This window comes from Primulina eburnea, chromosome 13, assembly GCF_022965805.1.
Source record: "Primulina eburnea isolate SZY01 chromosome 13, ASM2296580v1, whole genome shotgun sequence".
NCBI classification, from domain to species: Eukaryota; Viridiplantae; Streptophyta; class Magnoliopsida; order Lamiales; family Gesneriaceae; genus Primulina; species Primulina eburnea.
In genome coordinates this window covers 35,354,148-35,373,385 of record NC_133113.1, presented here as the reverse complement: position 1 = coordinate 35,373,385, position 19,238 = coordinate 35,354,148, and the positions used below count along the sequence as shown (strand labels likewise).

At 35.0% G+C, this 19,238-nt stretch overlaps 3 protein-coding genes across 4 annotated transcripts; 2 read left to right on the top strand and 1 right to left on the bottom strand.

Annotated features, from left to right (window-relative positions):
- The first annotated feature begins 4,083 nt into the window (after positions 1 to 4,083).
- LOC140808682 (serine/threonine-protein kinase PBL34-like) lies at positions 4,084 to 8,589 on the top strand. 2 transcript variants are annotated; one of them, XM_073165847.1, is made up of 6 exons: positions 4,086 to 5,043; positions 6,007 to 6,341; positions 6,441 to 6,576; positions 6,727 to 6,863; positions 6,981 to 7,104; positions 7,727 to 8,585. In XM_073165847.1, the coding sequence occupies exons 1-6, from the start codon at positions 4,854 to 4,856 to the stop codon at positions 8,242 to 8,244; spliced, it is 1,440 nt and encodes a 479-aa protein (XP_073021948.1). In that variant the 5' UTR covers positions 4,086 to 4,853; the 3' UTR covers positions 8,245 to 8,585. The 2 variants fall into 2 exon arrangements, with proteins under 2 accessions (XP_073021947.1, XP_073021948.1); XM_073165846.1 differs by having other exon boundaries at positions 4,084 to 5,043; positions 6,441 to 6,863; positions 7,727 to 8,589.
- Positions 8,590 to 9,178: 589 nt separating this feature from the next.
- On the bottom strand, positions 9,179 to 11,964 carry LOC140810002 (mitochondrial outer membrane protein porin of 36 kDa-like). The gene is made up of 6 exons (XM_073167789.1): positions 11,758 to 11,964; positions 11,573 to 11,640; positions 10,908 to 11,018; positions 10,328 to 10,414; positions 9,961 to 10,169; positions 9,179 to 9,732 (listed from the first exon to the last, which is right to left on the bottom strand). The coding sequence occupies exons 1-6, from the start codon at positions 11,810 to 11,812 to the stop codon at positions 9,426 to 9,428; spliced, it is 837 nt and encodes a 278-aa protein (XP_073023890.1). The 5' UTR covers positions 11,813 to 11,964; the 3' UTR covers positions 9,179 to 9,425.
- A 1,007-nt stretch (positions 11,965 to 12,971) lies between these two features.
- Positions 12,972 to 19,144, top strand: LOC140808663 (alpha-amylase 3, chloroplastic). Its single transcript, XM_073165813.1, is given in 13 exon segments — positions 12,972 to 13,332; positions 13,844 to 13,974; positions 14,152 to 14,206; positions 14,301 to 14,423; positions 14,565 to 14,640; positions 14,643 to 14,684; positions 15,104 to 16,127; positions 16,335 to 16,524; positions 17,190 to 17,296; positions 17,659 to 17,908; positions 18,041 to 18,163; positions 18,385 to 18,552; positions 18,641 to 19,144. Coding segments are annotated over 13 exon segments (2,751 nt in total). The 5' UTR covers positions 12,972 to 13,035; the 3' UTR covers positions 18,806 to 19,144.
- Positions 19,145 to 19,238: the final 94 nt, after the last annotated feature.

The following is a 19,238-nucleotide window of genomic DNA, read 5'->3' as shown; positions in this document are numbered from 1 at the left end:
GATAGTTCATGTCTTCGTTGCCATAAAAATAACAGTAATACTACAGTACACACATGTTGTATGTGTTGATTACATGAACTCTCTTTATTTTGGGTGCGATATATAAAACATGGAATTTTATTTTTTTACTAATTATGAATAAAAAGATCTCTTGTCCTTAAGATTGGAATGAAAGTGTTAATTAGTAAATATGGAGTGGCAGAGGGAATTTCTACCACCTTTGCATTGAACATTTGAATAACTTTCATGTTCTTATTGTTTCATACATGACCAACTTAAAGTGGTCAACAGTTGCTTCTTATGCTTGAAAATCTGTGTACAAAGGTCTTGTTGAAATCTTGAAACATTCTGATACTTCCTAATTCAATTAAGTTGAACCACTGTTGTGCTGCCTGCCCCTTATAAGATATTGAGAAAGACTCGACAATTTGTGAGATTGGCGTATTGGTATAATAGAGCAGTATTCTCGAACTGGGAGAGGTTCTCCCTTTCCATTATATTATGCTCCATTATGTAGGGAACCTGAAATGTAGCGGGAGCTCGACTGCTAAGACTTCAACCGAGAAAGGGACAACTCAGGGCGGTCGTGGAGGAGGGCCTCCCCGAGTCTCATGCAGACACTGCACCTCTTGCCGCAACCTTTTCATCTCTTTGGTAACTTTGTTATGATTCAGGGGAGGATTTGAGGGTGGCTTTTGCCTTTGTCTCAGAGTACTCAACACTTGCTCTACTATGACATCGATCAATTGTTACCTCCGATCGATATGTTGAATATCGACGGAAGAAGTGGGGGGATAATTATTTCTAGTATCTTGTTCATTGTTTTTGTTATTCTCATTATCTCATTTACCCCTCGTCCTCTTCCATGACCGATGCGTCTTTCTCATCCTCTTAACAATATGATCTATGTTTCTTCAATTTCTTACGGACAACGTCAATTGATGCAACCAAAAAATGTACCGAGGGTTTGGTATGATGAGCCCAATACTAGGTGTAGCACGGGTCGAAAAGTAGTTCAGCTCGGATCTTCACGAACAAACAAAAGTTAGAGGACACCGGAAGTGATTATGAGTAACTCCTACAATGATAAAGTCAGTACTGAAACTAAAGTTAAGTGTATGATAGAAAAATAATGTTAGTGAAAGCAATGAGTGAATTTATAAAATCATGAGAAGCTAGTTGATATTTATAGAATTAGGATGAGCTAGAACTCTTAGTAAGACAAGTCGGTGAAACACTGGATTCATGGTGAGATTCATACTAATATGATCTTATTTGCTTTCAAATATATTGTAATAAAATGAGAGTTTTAAACCAAGTATTTTGAATCAATCACTGTCATATTTATTTGATTGAGCTCGGTTAGGACGATCATGCCCGAGCTCGGTTGCTCGAGTGCTTCCAATTATATAAAATTATGTTAATTAAAGAGAGAATAAAAAAAGAAAATAAGACACCTGTGATACATCCTGTCACATCTACTCTTATTTACGAATTTGATACTCTATGGATGGGCTCATTACCTCGAGCTCATCTCTAATCCAAATAGAAGACAGGCCCATCAAGAACTCAGATATTCTCATATAAATACCAGGTTTGATGTTAATTCATTCATTCAATATTGTTTTCAACAACACTCTTACTGCTTCCCATATATCCTCAGTCACTGACTTGAGCGTCGGACATGCTACGCCAGGACACCCTCCTGGCCCCCTCCTAACGATCTTATTTGTGATTTTAGGCTCAGGCTAATTTCAAAACCTGCGTCTGGATTAATGACACTTATTGGAAGCGGACCCTAAATTTCTCGTGAGTATCAAAATTGAAAATATTTATTTGAACAAACTGTGTCCCAATGATTGGTTTTTCTATTCACATAAGGCAAAATCTGCTATTTAACTTGTAATATACATAATTGATGATTTTACAATGTAAAACTATCTTATTTTAAGAAACAAAATATAAAATTCAGTTTTCTTTTAAATTTAATTAAAATAATAACATAGAAGGAATTTGAGGTGAGTATTTAATATAACTGATTTTGACATTTGTATATACATGAACATAAATCCATAATAAAAAATCATTAATATCGCGCACTCTCATGTATTTATCTTTTAAAATTAAAACTACTACATTATTAAGTAGTAGTAATTTTTTTTAAAATATAATAAACATCATATCAGGTGGTTTGGAGAAGTAATTAATAGAAAGCATAAGTTATGCCCTCGTTGATTGACAATATATAAGCATATTTTATGTATTTATTAAGTACTTCTTGCGAACATTTAAATTAACTTTATTTGTATTAAGTAGTTTTTACAAAATTTAGAGCTCGTATGAATATTTAAAATTATATATTTAATAGTATTTTTTTTATTATCCTTTTATGTTTTTTAAGAAAAAAAGAAAAAAAAGGATGAGAATTGAGAAATACTTTCGAAATTAAGGCATTGGCTTTGGGGAGATAAAAAACCGTATTTATTTAAGGTACAAAACCGTAGTTATATATATTATTATAAAATATATACAACATTAACGAGTCATCATGATACATCTTCGATCATAACACCATCACCGACTTTATTTATGGTGATCACTTGAAGATCAAATATTTTCTAATCACATGAGTATCACCTTAAAAATCAGTCATATGTTAAATTAAATTTAGTATTTAATTGTATTCTATGATAAATATGCAACATGTTTATTTTATTATGTAAATAACATTAGTAAGACACCGTAATGCATCTTTATAGAAACACCAACATAGTCTTCATTATTAGTGACCATTCGAAGATCGATTACTTTCTCATTAAAATTGAATATCAGCTTGACAAAATCAGATATGTATTAAATCAAACTAAGTACATTTTAGATCATACAAAGTATTTAATCGTATTACATGATACTTACGCAACATGTTTATTTTTTTAAAAAAATAATATCATTAATAAGTTATCCTAGTGCATATTCCATGAAAAAACAACCATATACTTAATTTATGGTGCCTACTCGAAGATCGAATATTTTCTCACCAAGATTGAGTATCAATATGATAAAATCAAGTATATGTTAAATCTAATTAAGTACATTTTAGGTCAAATAAATATTTAACTATATTTCATGAAATCTACTTAACATGTATTTTTAAAATAAATAACATTAATAAGTCATCATAATGCATCTTTAATTACAACACCAATACTAAATTCGTTTGTAATGACAACTTGAATATCGAGTATTTTCTATAAAAAAAATGTGAGTATCAACTTGTTAATCTAAATTTTATATTTTGCGGTTCAAAAAGAAGTATTTAATCGTATTCCATACTCAACATATTTATTTTTAAAAATAAATAACATTTATAAGTAATCATAAAATCTCAATATTCAAATGTCTTTAAGGGAAATAAAAAATAGAATTAAAAAGACCTTGGTTACTAAAATTTATAACAATATAGCCTTTTGTAGTTTAATAATCTTAAAATATATCTTCTTTCCATTTTTCTATCTCAATAAATCAGTATAATTTATTGAGATTAGAATCACATTCCAAAATAATGAAAACATATTTATCTTATGATACTTCATTGTTTTTATTTTAGTTTTGATTGGAAGTCCAGAAACAGAGGAAACATGTACTCCGAAATAATAATAATAATAATCGATAGATTTTTTAATTGAGGTTATAATTAATAGTCAACGAGGTTTTTATGTTAATAATTGGGACACGTGGTAAAACTGAAGTAAAATATTCTAGACAGATCGATTTATTAGAATATTGGATTAATCTTTCCGTATAAATTCCCATTCTCTGATAACTGACCTGACCGCTCATTCCCCTTTTACCCCCAATTAATTTATCATTTGATTTAATCAATCAGCATAATTTGATTTAAAATCCTTCTAAATTATACGTTTAAAATGTTTTTTTATACGACGACACATGAGAAAATGGTAGCCAAAGTTTATTTCTGGTATTCAAACTTTCTGCCCGTGTTTCTCGGGCAGCTCATATTTGCTTTTACTTTTAAAAAAAGGAGAGAGCTGATAATTATATTCTTTATTAAGAAGTATACATACATACCTTCTTTCAACTGTGATAATGATAAACTTTATTTTCGATGATTGAATATTATTTTATATGACGAATATCTACATCATATTCTCGAGCATGGATGTGGTCAGCAAATACAGTATTGTTGAGATTTGCATATCTTTCGAGGAGGAACATTTCTGGGTGGTGCATACCGATAGTTTTGCCTTTCAGGGGGGCGATAGTTTTTTCATTTGAAGTTCAAGCTGGCATGTGATCTGGAAACCTTCACTCATACTTTGAAGTTTGAACTGGGTCTCAACTATTTCATCGTGTTTGTTTTGGGCTTTTTATTGTAATTATTTTTAGTTTATGAAGAATATATATATATATATATATTTGTGGAGAAGGATATTCCGCTGTTTAAAGATTCGTAGTGTATCCGATATATATATATTTTGTGGAGAAGGATATTCCGCTGTTTAAAGATTCGTAGTGTATCCGATCTCTCTCTGTTTTTCTTTCTTTCTTTCTTTTTTTTTTTTTATAAAAAATTTGATTGTAATGAGTTCTTCAAAGGTAGAAAGGATTTTGTTCCTTTAGGCGATTTGGATTTCTTGAGACTGGCGGAAAAGTTCTCCTTTGTCATATTTGACGTTTTTTTTTTCTGAAATAAAATCGAGTTACTGTAGGAGATTTTTTAGGGTTTTTAGAGGTAATTAAACTGGAGTTGAGGGCCTATTTGCCATGTAATAATCAAGAGGCTGGGTGGTAGGATTTCTGGAAATATTTTCATGGTTATTAGGTTTTAGAAGATGGGACTAAACGGGGATGCCGTAAAGGTGGAGTCTTGGGATGCGAAGAAATCAAAGGGGACTGAGAAAAAAGATGGTGATGTCGATGGTGTGGAGGAGACTGGCTGCTGGATTAAGTTGAGATTTATTCGTAGCTGTATTTCTTCAAGATCTAAAGTTGACAACTCTGTTAGTGGTATCAGCACTCATGGTAATCCCTTCCCCCTTCGTCCATAATTTTGTCTGCAACTTGTATTTTTGTGTCCACTTTCGTGTTGCTCATATGATCTTGATATCAAAGTTTTATAAATTGCTTTCTGTTGATGTTCAAGTTGTGAAAGAGGAGGATCGGCGACTGCTTGTTGGTCCCACATGAAAAAAATTGAATGTTTTGCTTTGCCCTCCAGGACAAATTAAGTCAATGTGTGATTTCTATATGAACAATTTGTATTGACTAATGTGAGAACGTGATGTTGTTTATTAAACTGGCTTAAGTAAAATGGAGCCTACAAGAGGCTGCCTCAACCAGATAGACAATCATCTGAATTCTGAATTAGTTGAAGCAACATTTAGCATCTCATAAACCCAACCATGAATTGGACATTTACTTGTCTGATTCTTTGTCTTGCTAATTAGAGGGACAGGTTTCAATAATGGCATCATAAGTCGAGTGGTTGAAGATTTTGAGAGTTATATTTAGGTGTGAAAATTTGTTTAAACCACCATTTATTAAAGCGTTTCTATAAGAACTTGCTGAAGTATCAGCTAGGCTGCTAGACTTTGAAAACAAGTTCGTAATATTTGCATCTGATTGTCGTGGGATGCAGTCATTGCATGAAAAGGCTGCATTCTAGATCAGTCACATGAAACTCTGTTAGGAGGTTGGTGAATCAATTCATGAATAATTACCAGTCTTTCCACTGGTATGGAATTCCAGGAAAAAGACTATCTTGACTTCAAGTTGAGTGCAAGAGACATGCTGCATGTCTTCAAGTTTTCCTTTAATCCTTTGAAAATATCGCTATGACACTATGTTTGATGATAAAATCTCACTTTTTTGAATTTATGTTTACCAATTATGTTCAGTAAGTTAATCATATAAGACACCTTGGACTTTTCAAATAATTTACGATGTTGGACTTCTCATCTATTATTTCGTGGTGCATTTAACCAGAAAGTAAATCCACAAAAGGGACCGCCAGAGACCAACCAGCTGCTCCCATAATCTCGTCCACCACCACAAGCAATGGCGAAAGCACTTCTTCAACATCCAAACCTGAAGACGAACTTAAGATCTCTTCCCGGCTTCGGAAATTTACCTTTAATGACCTTAAGTCGGCAACAAGAAACTTTAGACCAGAATCCCTTCTTGGAGAAGGGGGATTTGGCTGTGTATTTAAGGGCTGGATAGAAGAGAGTGGTACTGCACCAGTCAAACCAGGGACAGGACTTACGGTTGCTGTCAAGACCCTAAATCACGACGGACTTCAGGGTCACAACGAATGGCTGGTTGGACAGAGTCTTATTTCGATTTTTCTTGAAGTATCCCTTTCATGGTTTTCTTACGTCATTCTGGATTCGTCTAAATTTTGTGTTATCATTTGACAGGCTGAGGTAAATTTTCTTGGGGACCTTGTACATCCTAATTTGGTAAAATTGATCGGTTACTGTATTGAAGATGATCAGAGGCTGTTAGTTTATGAGTTCATGCCTAGAGGAAGCTTGGAGAATCACCTTTTCAGAAGTATTCACCTGGTTTCTTTGCATTTGCACTTATTATATTTGATTTCTTTTTTTGTAGAGTGTGGTTGCAAATCTCAAAACCGAGTAATGTATAATTTGTTTTGTGATACAGTGCAATTTCTTGGTAATCTAACAACGATAATTCTTGTAGGATCACTCCCTCTTCCGTGGTCTATCAGGATGAAAATTGCTCTAGGTGCTGCCAAGGGTCTTACTTTTCTTCATGAGGAAGCAGAAAGGCCTGTGATATATCGTGATTTTAAGACGTCAAACATTCTGTTAGATGCTGTATGGACTCAGAGCTTGTGAAACTTGATTTTTCTAAAAATGCAGTCTTGCTCAATATATATACTTAATGTAATTGTGTGTGTATGATTTTTATTTGATCGTCCTAACTTCTTCCAGGAATATAATGCCACACTCTCTGATTTTGGACTTGCAAAAGATGCGCCCGATGAAGGGAAAACTCATGTTTCCACTCGTGTTATGGGCACCTATGGTTACGCAGCCCCGGAATATGTGATGACAGGTAAACGTGCATATTGGGGTGTGAACAATTGAGTCGGATCGAATATGAAGAAAAATTGAGGTTCAAATTATAAATATATTCGAGTTCGATTTGAAGCTTGATTAGTTCAAAATTTATAGCTCGGATTCGGCTCAAAAGATTAAAACATGTTCTTAAACTACTCGAATTATTGTTCGAAAATAAATATTGGAAATTTTCGAAATATATTTAATTATTATATGATTATATTATATTAATAAAATATGAAAACTTGCGAGACAGAACTATTATTCGAACATAAATATTGAAAATGTTTGAAACATATTTAATTAATTATCTCGCAAATTATTGAACAAAATAATTGATCTCAAGTTTTAACTTGAAAAAATTCGAACATGTTTGAGTGCGGCCAAAATTCAGTAATTTCAAATACAAATCATGGGGATTTGTGGTTTTGTCTGTAATGTTTTATAGAAACTTTTTTTAACCAGGGGAATAGATTGTTCATAGATAAACGGGAGCATGGAAGTGGGAAGGGTTATTTGATGCCATCAATACTCAAGCATGCAAAATCGTAATTTTTTCAGGATACAGAAAATCGGTCTCTTTTGTTTAATGTAATTCCTGTCCCTTTGTGTTGCAGGGCATCTTACATCAAAAAGCGATGTGTATAGCTTTGGTGTTGTTCTTCTTGAAATGCTCACAGGCAGAAGATCAATGGACAAGAAGCGGCCTAATGGGGAACATAACCTTGTAGAATGGGCTAGGCCTCATCTAGGTGAAAGGAGACAGTTTTATCGTATGATAGATCCCCGGCTTGAAGGTCATTTTTCTATTAAAGGTGCCCAGAAAGCTGCGCAAATAGCTGCTCGATGCCTTAGTCGGGATCCCAAAGTTAGGCCGCTAATGAGTGAAGTTGTTGAAGCTCTAAAGCCGTTGCCAAACCTCAAAGACATGGCTAGTTCATCTTATTATTTTCAAACGGTTCAAGTTGACGGGGTCGGTTTTAGCCCGAATAATAAAAAGGAGCTTCGAACGCAAGGGTCTACTTCAAGAAACGGCCAGCAACACCCAAGAAGACTATCGATACCCAATAGTTCTCATGCTTCACCGTTTCATCAGTCTGCTCAGAACTCACCAAAACCAAATGGTAAATCATAAGATTCGGTTGGTTGAAAAAATGTGTTTATTGTTTCTCTGCCATTCTTTTAACACATCGAGCGATTTGGATATATTTTGTTTGTCCATAGTCGAATTCCTAAAAAGAAAACGTTGTCCACATATTGTTGTAATCTGATGTTTTGAGGGGCAAACTCCGACATGGGAAGGATGTCATGTTAACTGAGTCGAAGTTGGAGAAAAATATGTGTTAATCTCCCCTTCTTCCCTTGCTCTCTGTCGGGATGGCCCTGCAAAAACATATAGGTTGCATTTGGAAAGATAGAAATTCAAATTCATCGATTTCAAATTTATTTTTGTAATTTCAGAGAAGCAATATCATAAATTTCAAATCCGTATCTTGTATGTTTGATTAAGTTATATTTAGATCGATGAATTTCAATTTTTTTTCGGAGATTTAGATAAGTAAGATCATAAATTTCAAACATATATTTTCATGTTTATGTAGTGTTGTATGTTAATTTAGATGAATTTCAAGTTTATCCAATAATTGAGATATTTGAAGATCATTCTAGTTTACGCAACCAATATGTAAATAAATAATATATGAAGGATATTTGAAGGATATCAAGAAAGACCTTTATAATCCTTTCAACTAATATATATATCTTCATTTCTTGATATCCTTCATTCTGTAACATCCTTTAAAACAATTATGTTTTCAAATCTTAGATATATCCTCATCAGTTCGAACAAATGTTATACATACATTTAAGTAACCATATTGTTAAAATCACCACCGTTGTATACATTCAAATCACTATTCGATAAAAAGGAAAGTTAATTGACATATCGATGAATATGTAGCACGTGTGATCACTGCATATTGTTGAAGAGTTTAGCTTTAACAATTTTTGCACCGAGTGATGAAAGCCTAAAATATTAACAACCGGAAGGTATATAAAAAGGAACAAACTGAAAGATAAACTGTGGAAACTTATGAAATAACCAGTCAAAATGGGTTTGTCAAGTTTGAGCCACCAGCATGAATTATTTATACAAACCGAAGCCACACCAAATACAAGAATAAAACCAAGACAGCGAACGAATTCAAATCTTGATCGAAAAAACAAGGCAATGCCCAGAATCAATATTATCTACTTTATTTCCTGCTCCGTCACTAAAAGAAAATGTCGCCAACCATTTACCAGAGATTCTCGATCTCACGGTTTAAGTGCTACGGCAAGTCCAATTTTCGCGCTTTTCTCTATAGCCCGTGTGTCCACTTCACCAGAGATGGTGATGAGAGATCTAGGACGCCATTCATGTTGTATGAGAGCACTTGCCTTGCCATAGTTGTTGACTCGAGCTTTCACCAAAGTGAGTGGATCGAGTAAATGCTGAATGCCAATGGCAAGGGTATTTTCATTGCTTGAAAAGCTGTGGATCAATTCTGCGCCAACTGCAGTATTGGTTAATGGGCTTACAGTGTGGAAGTAGGATGCTGCAAGTGTTTCACCTTTATCGTTTCTGTGGAAGAAGCAATGCCAAAAAAGGAAATAAGATAATTCAAAATATTGATCTCAGTGCTCACAATTCTAAACATGACATCCCGCAATTCCATACTAATCATGGCAAATACAAGATTTTCCAGTTCTTCCAAGAAAAGCGAGAGTAAAAAGCTAACAGAGAATCCTGGTCCAATTTTATCCTAAAATCTGTTAATTTAGTATGTTTTGTTAATCGATAGATGCTCACAGTATCAAGGATGCTATTAAGTCAGGAGTCGTGAAACTAGCTCCAGCGTTGCATTTTGTAAAGTTCCCAGTAGCAGTGTCGAATGATATATCAGTCCCAAAAGCAGCCTGGTGATTTCCAACAACACCAGAGAAGTTGACCAAAGGTTTTGCAGTGAGACCAAGGCTGGTACTTATTCCTGCATACTCATGTAAATACCGAAGTTCCACCTGTCAACCGAATTACCAAATCATTAGATGACCAAAACTCAATCCACGTGCGTGAGTATACCATCCAAAAAAGTGATTGATCGAAAAGAAATTTCACTAGCTCTAATGAACAGAGAGGAGACAAAATTTAAGCTATCACAGACAGAAGATAAAAATACCTTGCCAGATTTTTGGTCGGGAGCAACAAAGCTAAAGATAGCCTTCACTCCCGGAGCAGGTTCATCCACACTGATAGTCGTGAAAACCTTCATAACCAGAAGCCTTTAGTCAAATGTCAAAAATCAATAGGTTTTGTTGGTGAAATCATCCCAATCTACAGAAATAAAATACTGACACTAATCTAGCCACTTCTGATTGCATAATTCTATATTGCTTTTGACAAAATGCAAAGCTACAAATTACAAAAGATGTTAATAATAAAGTGGGACCTGAGAGATGATACATCTAAAGCATACAACGAAAGAAAAGAGTGCTGCAAGGATGTACTTTCATCGTAGAACAGTTTGCATAAAGAGAATGATTTTAAACATTGCGTGAAGCATTCCAGTCAAGTACATAAAGACAATCAGACCCTACTAATCAACAAACATCAAGAAAACTTTATAGATATCACATGTCAAGAAATCACGAGCCCACGAGCTATCTGTGGAATTTAGAGCAAGGGACTAACTCGCTTTATCCCATCAAAGCACATACTAAAAGAGAAATAAAAAATCTCCAGACAGCAAGATGACTCACATTAGAATTAGTGTCAACTTTCACATCAGTAGTGATGTTCTTGTTCTTCAACTGCGTGTTAACATCAGCCAAAAACAACTCACCTTTCTTCGTCCCAGATGATGTAATGGCCTGTGGAGTCAAAGCCAAATTAAACAATCAAACATCTCAACAGTTAAATCCAAATTCGCCAATCATTGACGCCCACAATGGAAAGAAAGGCATCGTAATGGCAATCATGATGACACCACACATTCCATGATGCCCTAACTAGGCATTGCAGACTTTGAAAACACTTCTAGTTGCACGGCAGTTGTAAAGAAAAAAAATAAGTTTAGGTTGTAACCATAATAAATTACTCTTCAAGGTAACTGTATATAGATATATAGCACGTTAAGCTTCTCAAAACGATAAACGATGACCATCTATACAAGTAATCCAAATTTAAATAGCAAAACAAATATCATTAAAAAAATTAAAAGACTAGGCTAATGATTCAAGGAAAAGACGAGAAATAATTATAAGATATATTTCCAGTCAAGTACAATCAAATAGGCTACCGTAAGCTGAAGCTGACTTCATCAATCCGTTATAATCAGAACCATTTTCTTTTCTTCTCTTTCACACAATAAAATCAATCTAAAGATCTCGGGGGAGGAAAAAGATGAAGAATTCAGAATACTAACCACCCCATTTGAAGTGTAGGTAGTTAGAGTAAACTTTTGGTCACCCTGGTAATCCTTGTAAAGAAGATCTGTGAGGAGCCCACAAACCACATGAATCAATAGAAGAGCTCAGCTAACAGACAGAAAGAAAAGAAAATCAAGTATCACACACGGATATATGAAGAAGAATCATGAAAAGTGGTTACCTCTGGTTGTCTTGCCAATGTCGGAGTAAAGGCCTGGACCCCTAACAAACACCATTTTCTCCTTTCTTCGCTGAGAGAGAGAACACCGTAGCACTTTGGCTTAGGATACATCGGCTAATAAAAGAAATTTGTGACCGTATTTTATTCCGACGGATTATCTCCACCGTTGGATCATTCTTCTACACAAATTGGACCGAAATATGGGACTTTTTCTTGATCACAATTTTGGTTTCTATAAAATATTGAAGTATTCATTCATATTTTGATAAATAACCAATTTTCCTCAAAATTTATGTATTTGTGAATATTTCAATATCGAAAAACCAAAACTAAATGAAACTAAAAAAATAATCAAAAGAATATGCAAATAATGATGGTGGAATATGCTGTTTTCAGTCGTTTTCTGATTATTAGCCCAAATATATTGATGGGCCAAAAGTTCCATGAGGCCCAAATTAGGAAAAAAACTTGATGAGACGGGTCAACTCTATCCATATTCATAATAAAAAGTGATACTCTTAGCATAAAAAATAAAAATTTTTCATGGATAATCTAAATAAAAGATCAGTTTCACGAATACGACTCGTGAGACCGTCTCATACAAGTTTTTGTCCCATTGGAATCACGATATTATTTATTATTTGTTTAGTAGATTCTTATATAAAAAAATAAACACGTGGAGATATTTAAGGTGTGGACGTCGTTTTCAAATGGTTATGTGGTGGCTATCCAGATCCCGGGTTCATATTTGCCACGGGAAGTGTAATGATATTTTGGAATCTCAATTATTTTTATTAATCAAACAACAAAAAAATAATATCTTTTATAAATGATTCAAATATCATATTTCTCTCGTAAAATTGACTCATAAAACTATATAACTTGATTTTTTTCGAAACGAATAACATCATTTTCACCCATGTTAGATCTTTTCTATCACATTCACCTATCCCAAGATTTTTGAATGCCAAATTAGTATTTAATATAAATATTAATTTTAAGAAGATACAATAAAAGCAATGTCCACCAAAAAAAAAAAAATCGAAAGATATAACGCTAAATACAAAACTAATTACGAACAAAGGACAATAATAAAATTTAAAAAAACACTTTTAGAAGCAAAAACACATTATATTTCGCAGGTTATTTTTTATTATAATTAATTAATTCATATATTTGTAGGCATACAAATACTATTATTAATAAGACTATAGAGGGGGGATCACCGCGGGACACATATATGCAGAAACAAATCAACAACACGCTCCGACCAAGAAAATGTCCACAGTAGCCACGGCGCCATTCCTCCACCACCACGGCCGCTGCAATCTTCTCCGCCGTCGCCGTCCTTATCTCAAACCCATCTTTAAAGGTCAACTATTATCGAACAAGCCCCCTTCTTTTCAACTTAATTATACGCAGACCTTAAAATCCCGCTTCAATGGTGCCTGCTTCTGTTCTAGCCGTTTCGACCCCGCTCAAGCACTCAACCCTAGCGGCGCTGCCATTGTGGAAACATCTGAATCGTCAATCATAACATTCACCGAAACTTTCCACTTGAAACGACCTGAAAAGGTGGGCTTTTTTGTATTTTGTAATTACGCTCGTGGGTACTTATCCCCCTGACAAATGAGAATGTACTGTGCATTCTACTTGTGAGTTTTTTTTTCCTTCAAAAAATTCGTGTGCATGTGCATAATTTTCCATAGATTGACAGGGAGGAACAATATGCACGATTTTAGGAAATCAAGACCGAGTTTTTTTTTTTACTTTTTCTGTACTTTTGGTAATTTCTTTTTAAATATTTATAGAACTTGAATAGTCGTTTTTCGATTTTTAAATTTATATATGTACTGCATATCTCGTTTTTTGTGTGTTGGGAATCTTGGAGCGGAAAACAATTCGAAACCTGAACTGGCGAAGCATATGGATTGATTGTAAAAGTAGGTTTGATATGCATGTTTTCCTTGATAAATGGACCTTAATTCTTTTTGCTGTTTCCGGGCGTAGTATGGTATAGAGTGTTTATATGCTTAAAATTAGATAATTGATGGTTATTATTTTCAATTGCTTGGTGGAATTACAGGTGGAGGGAAAGATATCAATCAAATTGGACAAAGGGAAAAGTGAAGATTATTGGCAGCTTATTGTGGGGTGCAGTCTTCCTGGAAAGTGGGTTCTTCACTGGGGAGTTAGCTACGTAGGCGATGTAGGAAGGTGAGTTTTTCTCTGGTAATGTTTCACAAATTACCAAGATTCAAATTATGGGACAGTTGTCGTAACATAGTTCATGGGTTTTGTGAAGAAGTCATTCCTCTGATGGTTTCCGATGATTTTTCCGTTATGGTTACTTCAAGTATCATTTGTTGGTATGTTACACTTTAATTGTTGCAGTGAATGGGATCAACCTCCTCTAGATATGCGGCCTCCAGGTTCCATTTCGATTAAGGTACAGTGATTTGAATTTGATGCTTGTGGATTCTTGTTATTGTTTTCTACCAATCCAATATGTTTTTACGGTGTCGATATTGTTTGCCTTTCAGGACTACGCAAGTGAAACTCCTCTGGAGATATCATCTGCTTCAACGGGAGGAGAAACATTTTATGAAGTAAAGATTGACGTCAATACAAATAGCTCAATTGAAGCTATAAATTTTGTATTGAAGGCAAGTTCCTCTGGCCTGCACATTGCTAATTGTTTCTTTGTTGATTAGATATGAGGCTTTCGCTTGTGTGTGTTTATGTATTTGTTTATACAAATATTTACTGAAATGTATCTTTTTTTTGTGTGTTTACAAATGGTCCAGGACGAGGAAAGTGGTTATTGGTATCAGCACAGAGGAAGAGATTTTAAAGTGCCTCTTCTTGACGACCTTCAAGACAATGGAATGTTGTTGGAACCAAAAAGGGCTTGGGTATATGGCCAGGTTGCTTTGGATTTTCTTCTATATGTTATATCATTTATCCTTTTATTGATCCAACATAGTTTGTCAACTTGTTGTCTCATTCTAGCTCATGTACTTTCCATCTTAATTTGGATGGTTGATTTCCTTCAGTAGATAGCCTGTTGACAAATATTTGAGTCCATCGATCTCTCTGGATTCTCTTGCAGTTGTTTCAATTCTTGGCTCATTCGATGGACTAACAGTATGTATAGTGGGGTTTTATGTTTTTGGAAGTATATTAATTAGATATTAGCTTGTTCTCACCATTACAAGAAGATTGTCATGAGCATCATGGGACTTTTTCCTCTGCTTTGTCAATATATCGAGGTTATTTTTATATCTAGTTTTCCCTGCATTTTTCCCATCACTTGACAGTATGAGTAAACCATTTCTTACAGCAGGCACACTGGGACAGCTATCCGCTGCACTTCTTAAACCGGAAGTAGCTGATCTGAAAGGAGAAGACACTGGAGAACGTAGCTTGCGAAAGATACCTCTTCAAGGCTTTTGTGAAGAACACCCCGTTGTTAAAGAAATCATAGTTGATAACTCGGTTAGTATTTCTGTTCGCCAATGCCTTGAGAATTCAAAAAATATTTTGGACATAGACACCGATATACCTGGAGATGTAGTACTTCACTGGGGTGTCTGCAAAGATGACAGTAAACATTGGAGAATCCCAGCTGAGCCTTATCCTCCTGAAACAAGCATCTTCAAGAATAAAGCCTTACGAACTCATTTACAGAAGAAAGCCAATGGACATGGTTCATGGGGGTCATTTTCGTTGGATGAAGGATATTCAGCATTTGTCTTTGTGCTGAAACTGGATGAGAGCACATGGTTAGATTGCAAAGGAAATGATTTTTATGTACCCTTATCAAATCCCATGGTCCGAAACAAGCAATATGAACAGACACATTCAGAGGGTGCGGAACAAAGTGAGGAAATTGGCTCCCCGGTTGTATTGGAAAATGCTCCCAAGTCGGATCTAGCAGTTTCTGCTTACACAGATGAAATCATTAATGAGATAAGGAACTTAGTGAGTGATATTTCATCTGAAAAGGGTCGAAAAACAAAAAGCAAAGAAGTGCAAGAAGGCATTCTCCATGAAATTGAGAAGCTTGCTGCAGAAGCATATAGTATCTTCAGAAGTTCTATGCCAACTTTTCCAGATACTGAAACGTTAGAAGCTGAGGTTCTACAACCGCCAGTAAAAATATCTTCTGGGACTGGCACAGGGTTTGAAATTCTTTGTCAAGGATTTAATTGGGAATCTCACAAATCTGGAAAATGGTACTTAGATCTTCATGAAAAAGCTTCGGAATTATCATCACTTGGTTTCACTGTGATCTGGTTACCTCCACCTACTGATTCGGTTTCACCTGAAGGCTACATGCCAACGGATTTATATAACTTAAACTCCAGGTATTACTTAAACAACTGACATTTGTGTGTCCCTGGTGTTTTTGAACAAAAACAAAACGGAACTATATCCATTGAAAATCTTTTACTAAAGTAAGTTCTACAAATGAAGCTTGTACTTAAATCAACAATCTCATTTGTGTGATTAGGTTCATAAAATCTAATTGCCTTCGACCTTTAGGAGTTCATGACGATTGTGATGTTTGATAGATACGGAAACATAGATCAATTAAAACTTCTTGTGAAGAGATTTCATGAGGTGGGCATGAAGGTTCTGGGTGATGTAGTTTTAAACCACCGATGTGCACAGTACAAGAACCAAAATGGTATCTGGAACATTTTTGGTGGTCGTTTAAACTGGGACGACCGAGCTGTTGTTGCTGATGACCCGCATTTCCAGGTATAATAATATCCTTCGATAGGAATAGTTTTCCGAAATATCACCATGAAATTCCAGAATAACAAATTTATTCTATATGTAGTCAAAAAAATATTCAATGGACAGTCTTTGCATATTGATGTGTTAGAGCCTAACTGCCAATGACTCATTGCAAGCATAAATTGAGCAAGGAAATTAAGCAAGTAATTACAGAAATTCCACAATGTTATATTGGTTGGAGTAAACTGATTCACCAAGAACAATCTGAGTACTAACTCAGCCAAGGTGAATACCCTTTATAAGATAAAGAAAAGATTAACGGCTGAAAAATATGCCCAATGCCCCCCAACTAACCAAGTATGGCCCTATACATGTCCTCTCCCCACGTGGATACCCCTTCTGGTGTGTATACCTGATATATAGTAGGCTTGTGCTTCTTTGAACCTTTTTCTACTACTACCGTTTCCAAACGCGGAGTATTGATCATACAGATTTTGACTGTCTGTTGTATAGCTTTTTAGATATTTATAAAGACACTTGGATATTATTTTGCAAAACACAAACAACAGGCACACACGAAGCAGCAAGCTGTATTTTGACAGTGCCTTATTATTTATGGTTTTTAGGAAATGAGGTTTCTTTTATAATGCTGAAATGTTGATAGTTGTCTTATTGATCATTTCTAGGGAAGGGGTAACAAGAGTAGTGGAGATAATTTTCATGCTGCTCCAAATATTGATCATTCTCAAGAATTTGTAAGAAAGGATATTAAGGAATGGCTAGACTGGCTGAGGTGAGTTAACTACTCTTAAATTCGTATTGTGTTCATGTCTATATCAGGAAGTCAAGGTGATGATCACCAAATAGTAATTGCTATTTGGTTGAGTGGACTAATTTTTGAGTCCTAAAAACTGGATTTCCATTTGAATGTATTGCATCTTTTTCCTTCCAAGATATTGTTCCCTTATTTATTCAATACCTAGTCAAGACTATGTTGAGAACTTGTAAGAAGAGCTTAGAATACGACAAAGTATATTAAGATCGTCTTCTTGTATGTTGTTATTGGTAGATATTCTAGTCCATTAATTTAAGCCTAGCAATTAATTTTATTAAACGAACTTAAAAAATAACAGTTACTGCTACTTGGATGTACAGAGAAGAAATTGGTTATGATGGATGGAGGCTCGATTTTGTTCGGGGGTTTTGGGGTGGGTACGTCAAGGATTATCTAGATTCCAGTGAACCTTATTTCGCAGTGGGCGAGTACTGGGATTCTCTCAGTTATACATATGGTGAAGTGGATCACAATCAAGATGCGCACAGACAGAGAATCGTTGATTGGATAAATGCTACCAATGGAACTGCAGGCGCGTTTGATGTCACAACAAAAGGAATTCTTCATGCTGTAAGCATATACCATTCATTTGACCGGCTTTTCTTTTGCCGCATCAGACCACTTGACATGTAACTAGTAAAATTGACCAACGAGCTTGTGTATAAGCATTTTCGTTTAATCTTCTTGATCTGCGTCATATAGGCTCTTGAACGATGTGAATATTGGCGACTATCAGATGTACAGGGAAAACCTCCTGGAGTTGTTGGATGGTGGCCATCTAGGGCTGTTACTTTTATTGAGAATCATGATACTGGTTCTACTCAGGTTTGATCTCTTCCTTAACTAGCTAATTTATTCCATAACTCACTTTCGCATACATTGAAGGCTCCTGGGATGTATACAGGTGAAGGTTTTATCGAAAATGTCAGAAAATATCAAGAAAAAAATAAATATTTTTTGGTTTTTGTAAAATAGGAAAATATAGAAAAATGAAGGCTCCTGGGATGTATACAGTTTGTTTGCTGACCATTTTCTTTGGCTTGAAGGGTCATTGGAGATTTCCAGGCGGGAAAGAAATGCAGGGTTACGCCTATATTCTTACTCACCCTGGAACGCCATCTGTATTCCATGATCACATTTTTTCCGATTATTTGTCTGAAATATCTTCACTTATCTCCATCAGAAAGCGGAACAATATCCACTGTCGGAGCTTAGTTAAGTGTTGGATGTTTTTCAATCATTGTTTTTACTTTTTTGACATGGGTTTGTGGAATAATAATAAAGTTTGGCAATTTTTTATAGGTTCAAATACTCAAGGCCGAGAGAGATGTCTATGCAGCCATGATCGATGAAAAGTTGACTATGAAAATCGGACCTGGTCACTTTGAGCCATCCAGTGGTCCAGAAAACTGGTGTTTAGCCATTGAAGGCCCGGACTATAAGGTGTGGGAAAAAATTCACGAATAAGATATTAACATACAGATTCATCGCCATAGTTGTCTTGTTATCAAAAGTGACGATTTTGATGAATTGGAACTGATATAAGTTTCAAAATTTACTTCTATGATCTACAAGATCCGGGGCGGGCTGTTATTTGCCTCGAACAAGAGTCTTGATCGCAGTCCCCATCTCATTGGGGTTATATACCTTACTGTCTATCTGTATTCCTCAAAACTGTTGTACACAGTACACACAGTACACATTATTGTATTAGTGTATCTTTCTTTGGTTGTAACACGTCATATTGCTGTACTCTCTTGGAAATACTGCTCTATAATAAACTGCATTGCCAGAATGCTTGGATTTGCTCAATAAACTTCAGCCTGTGTTTTTTTTTTAAAAAAAAAAATTTATTTATAACTAGGGCAAACTTGTAAGCATAACCGACCAAATGGGTAAA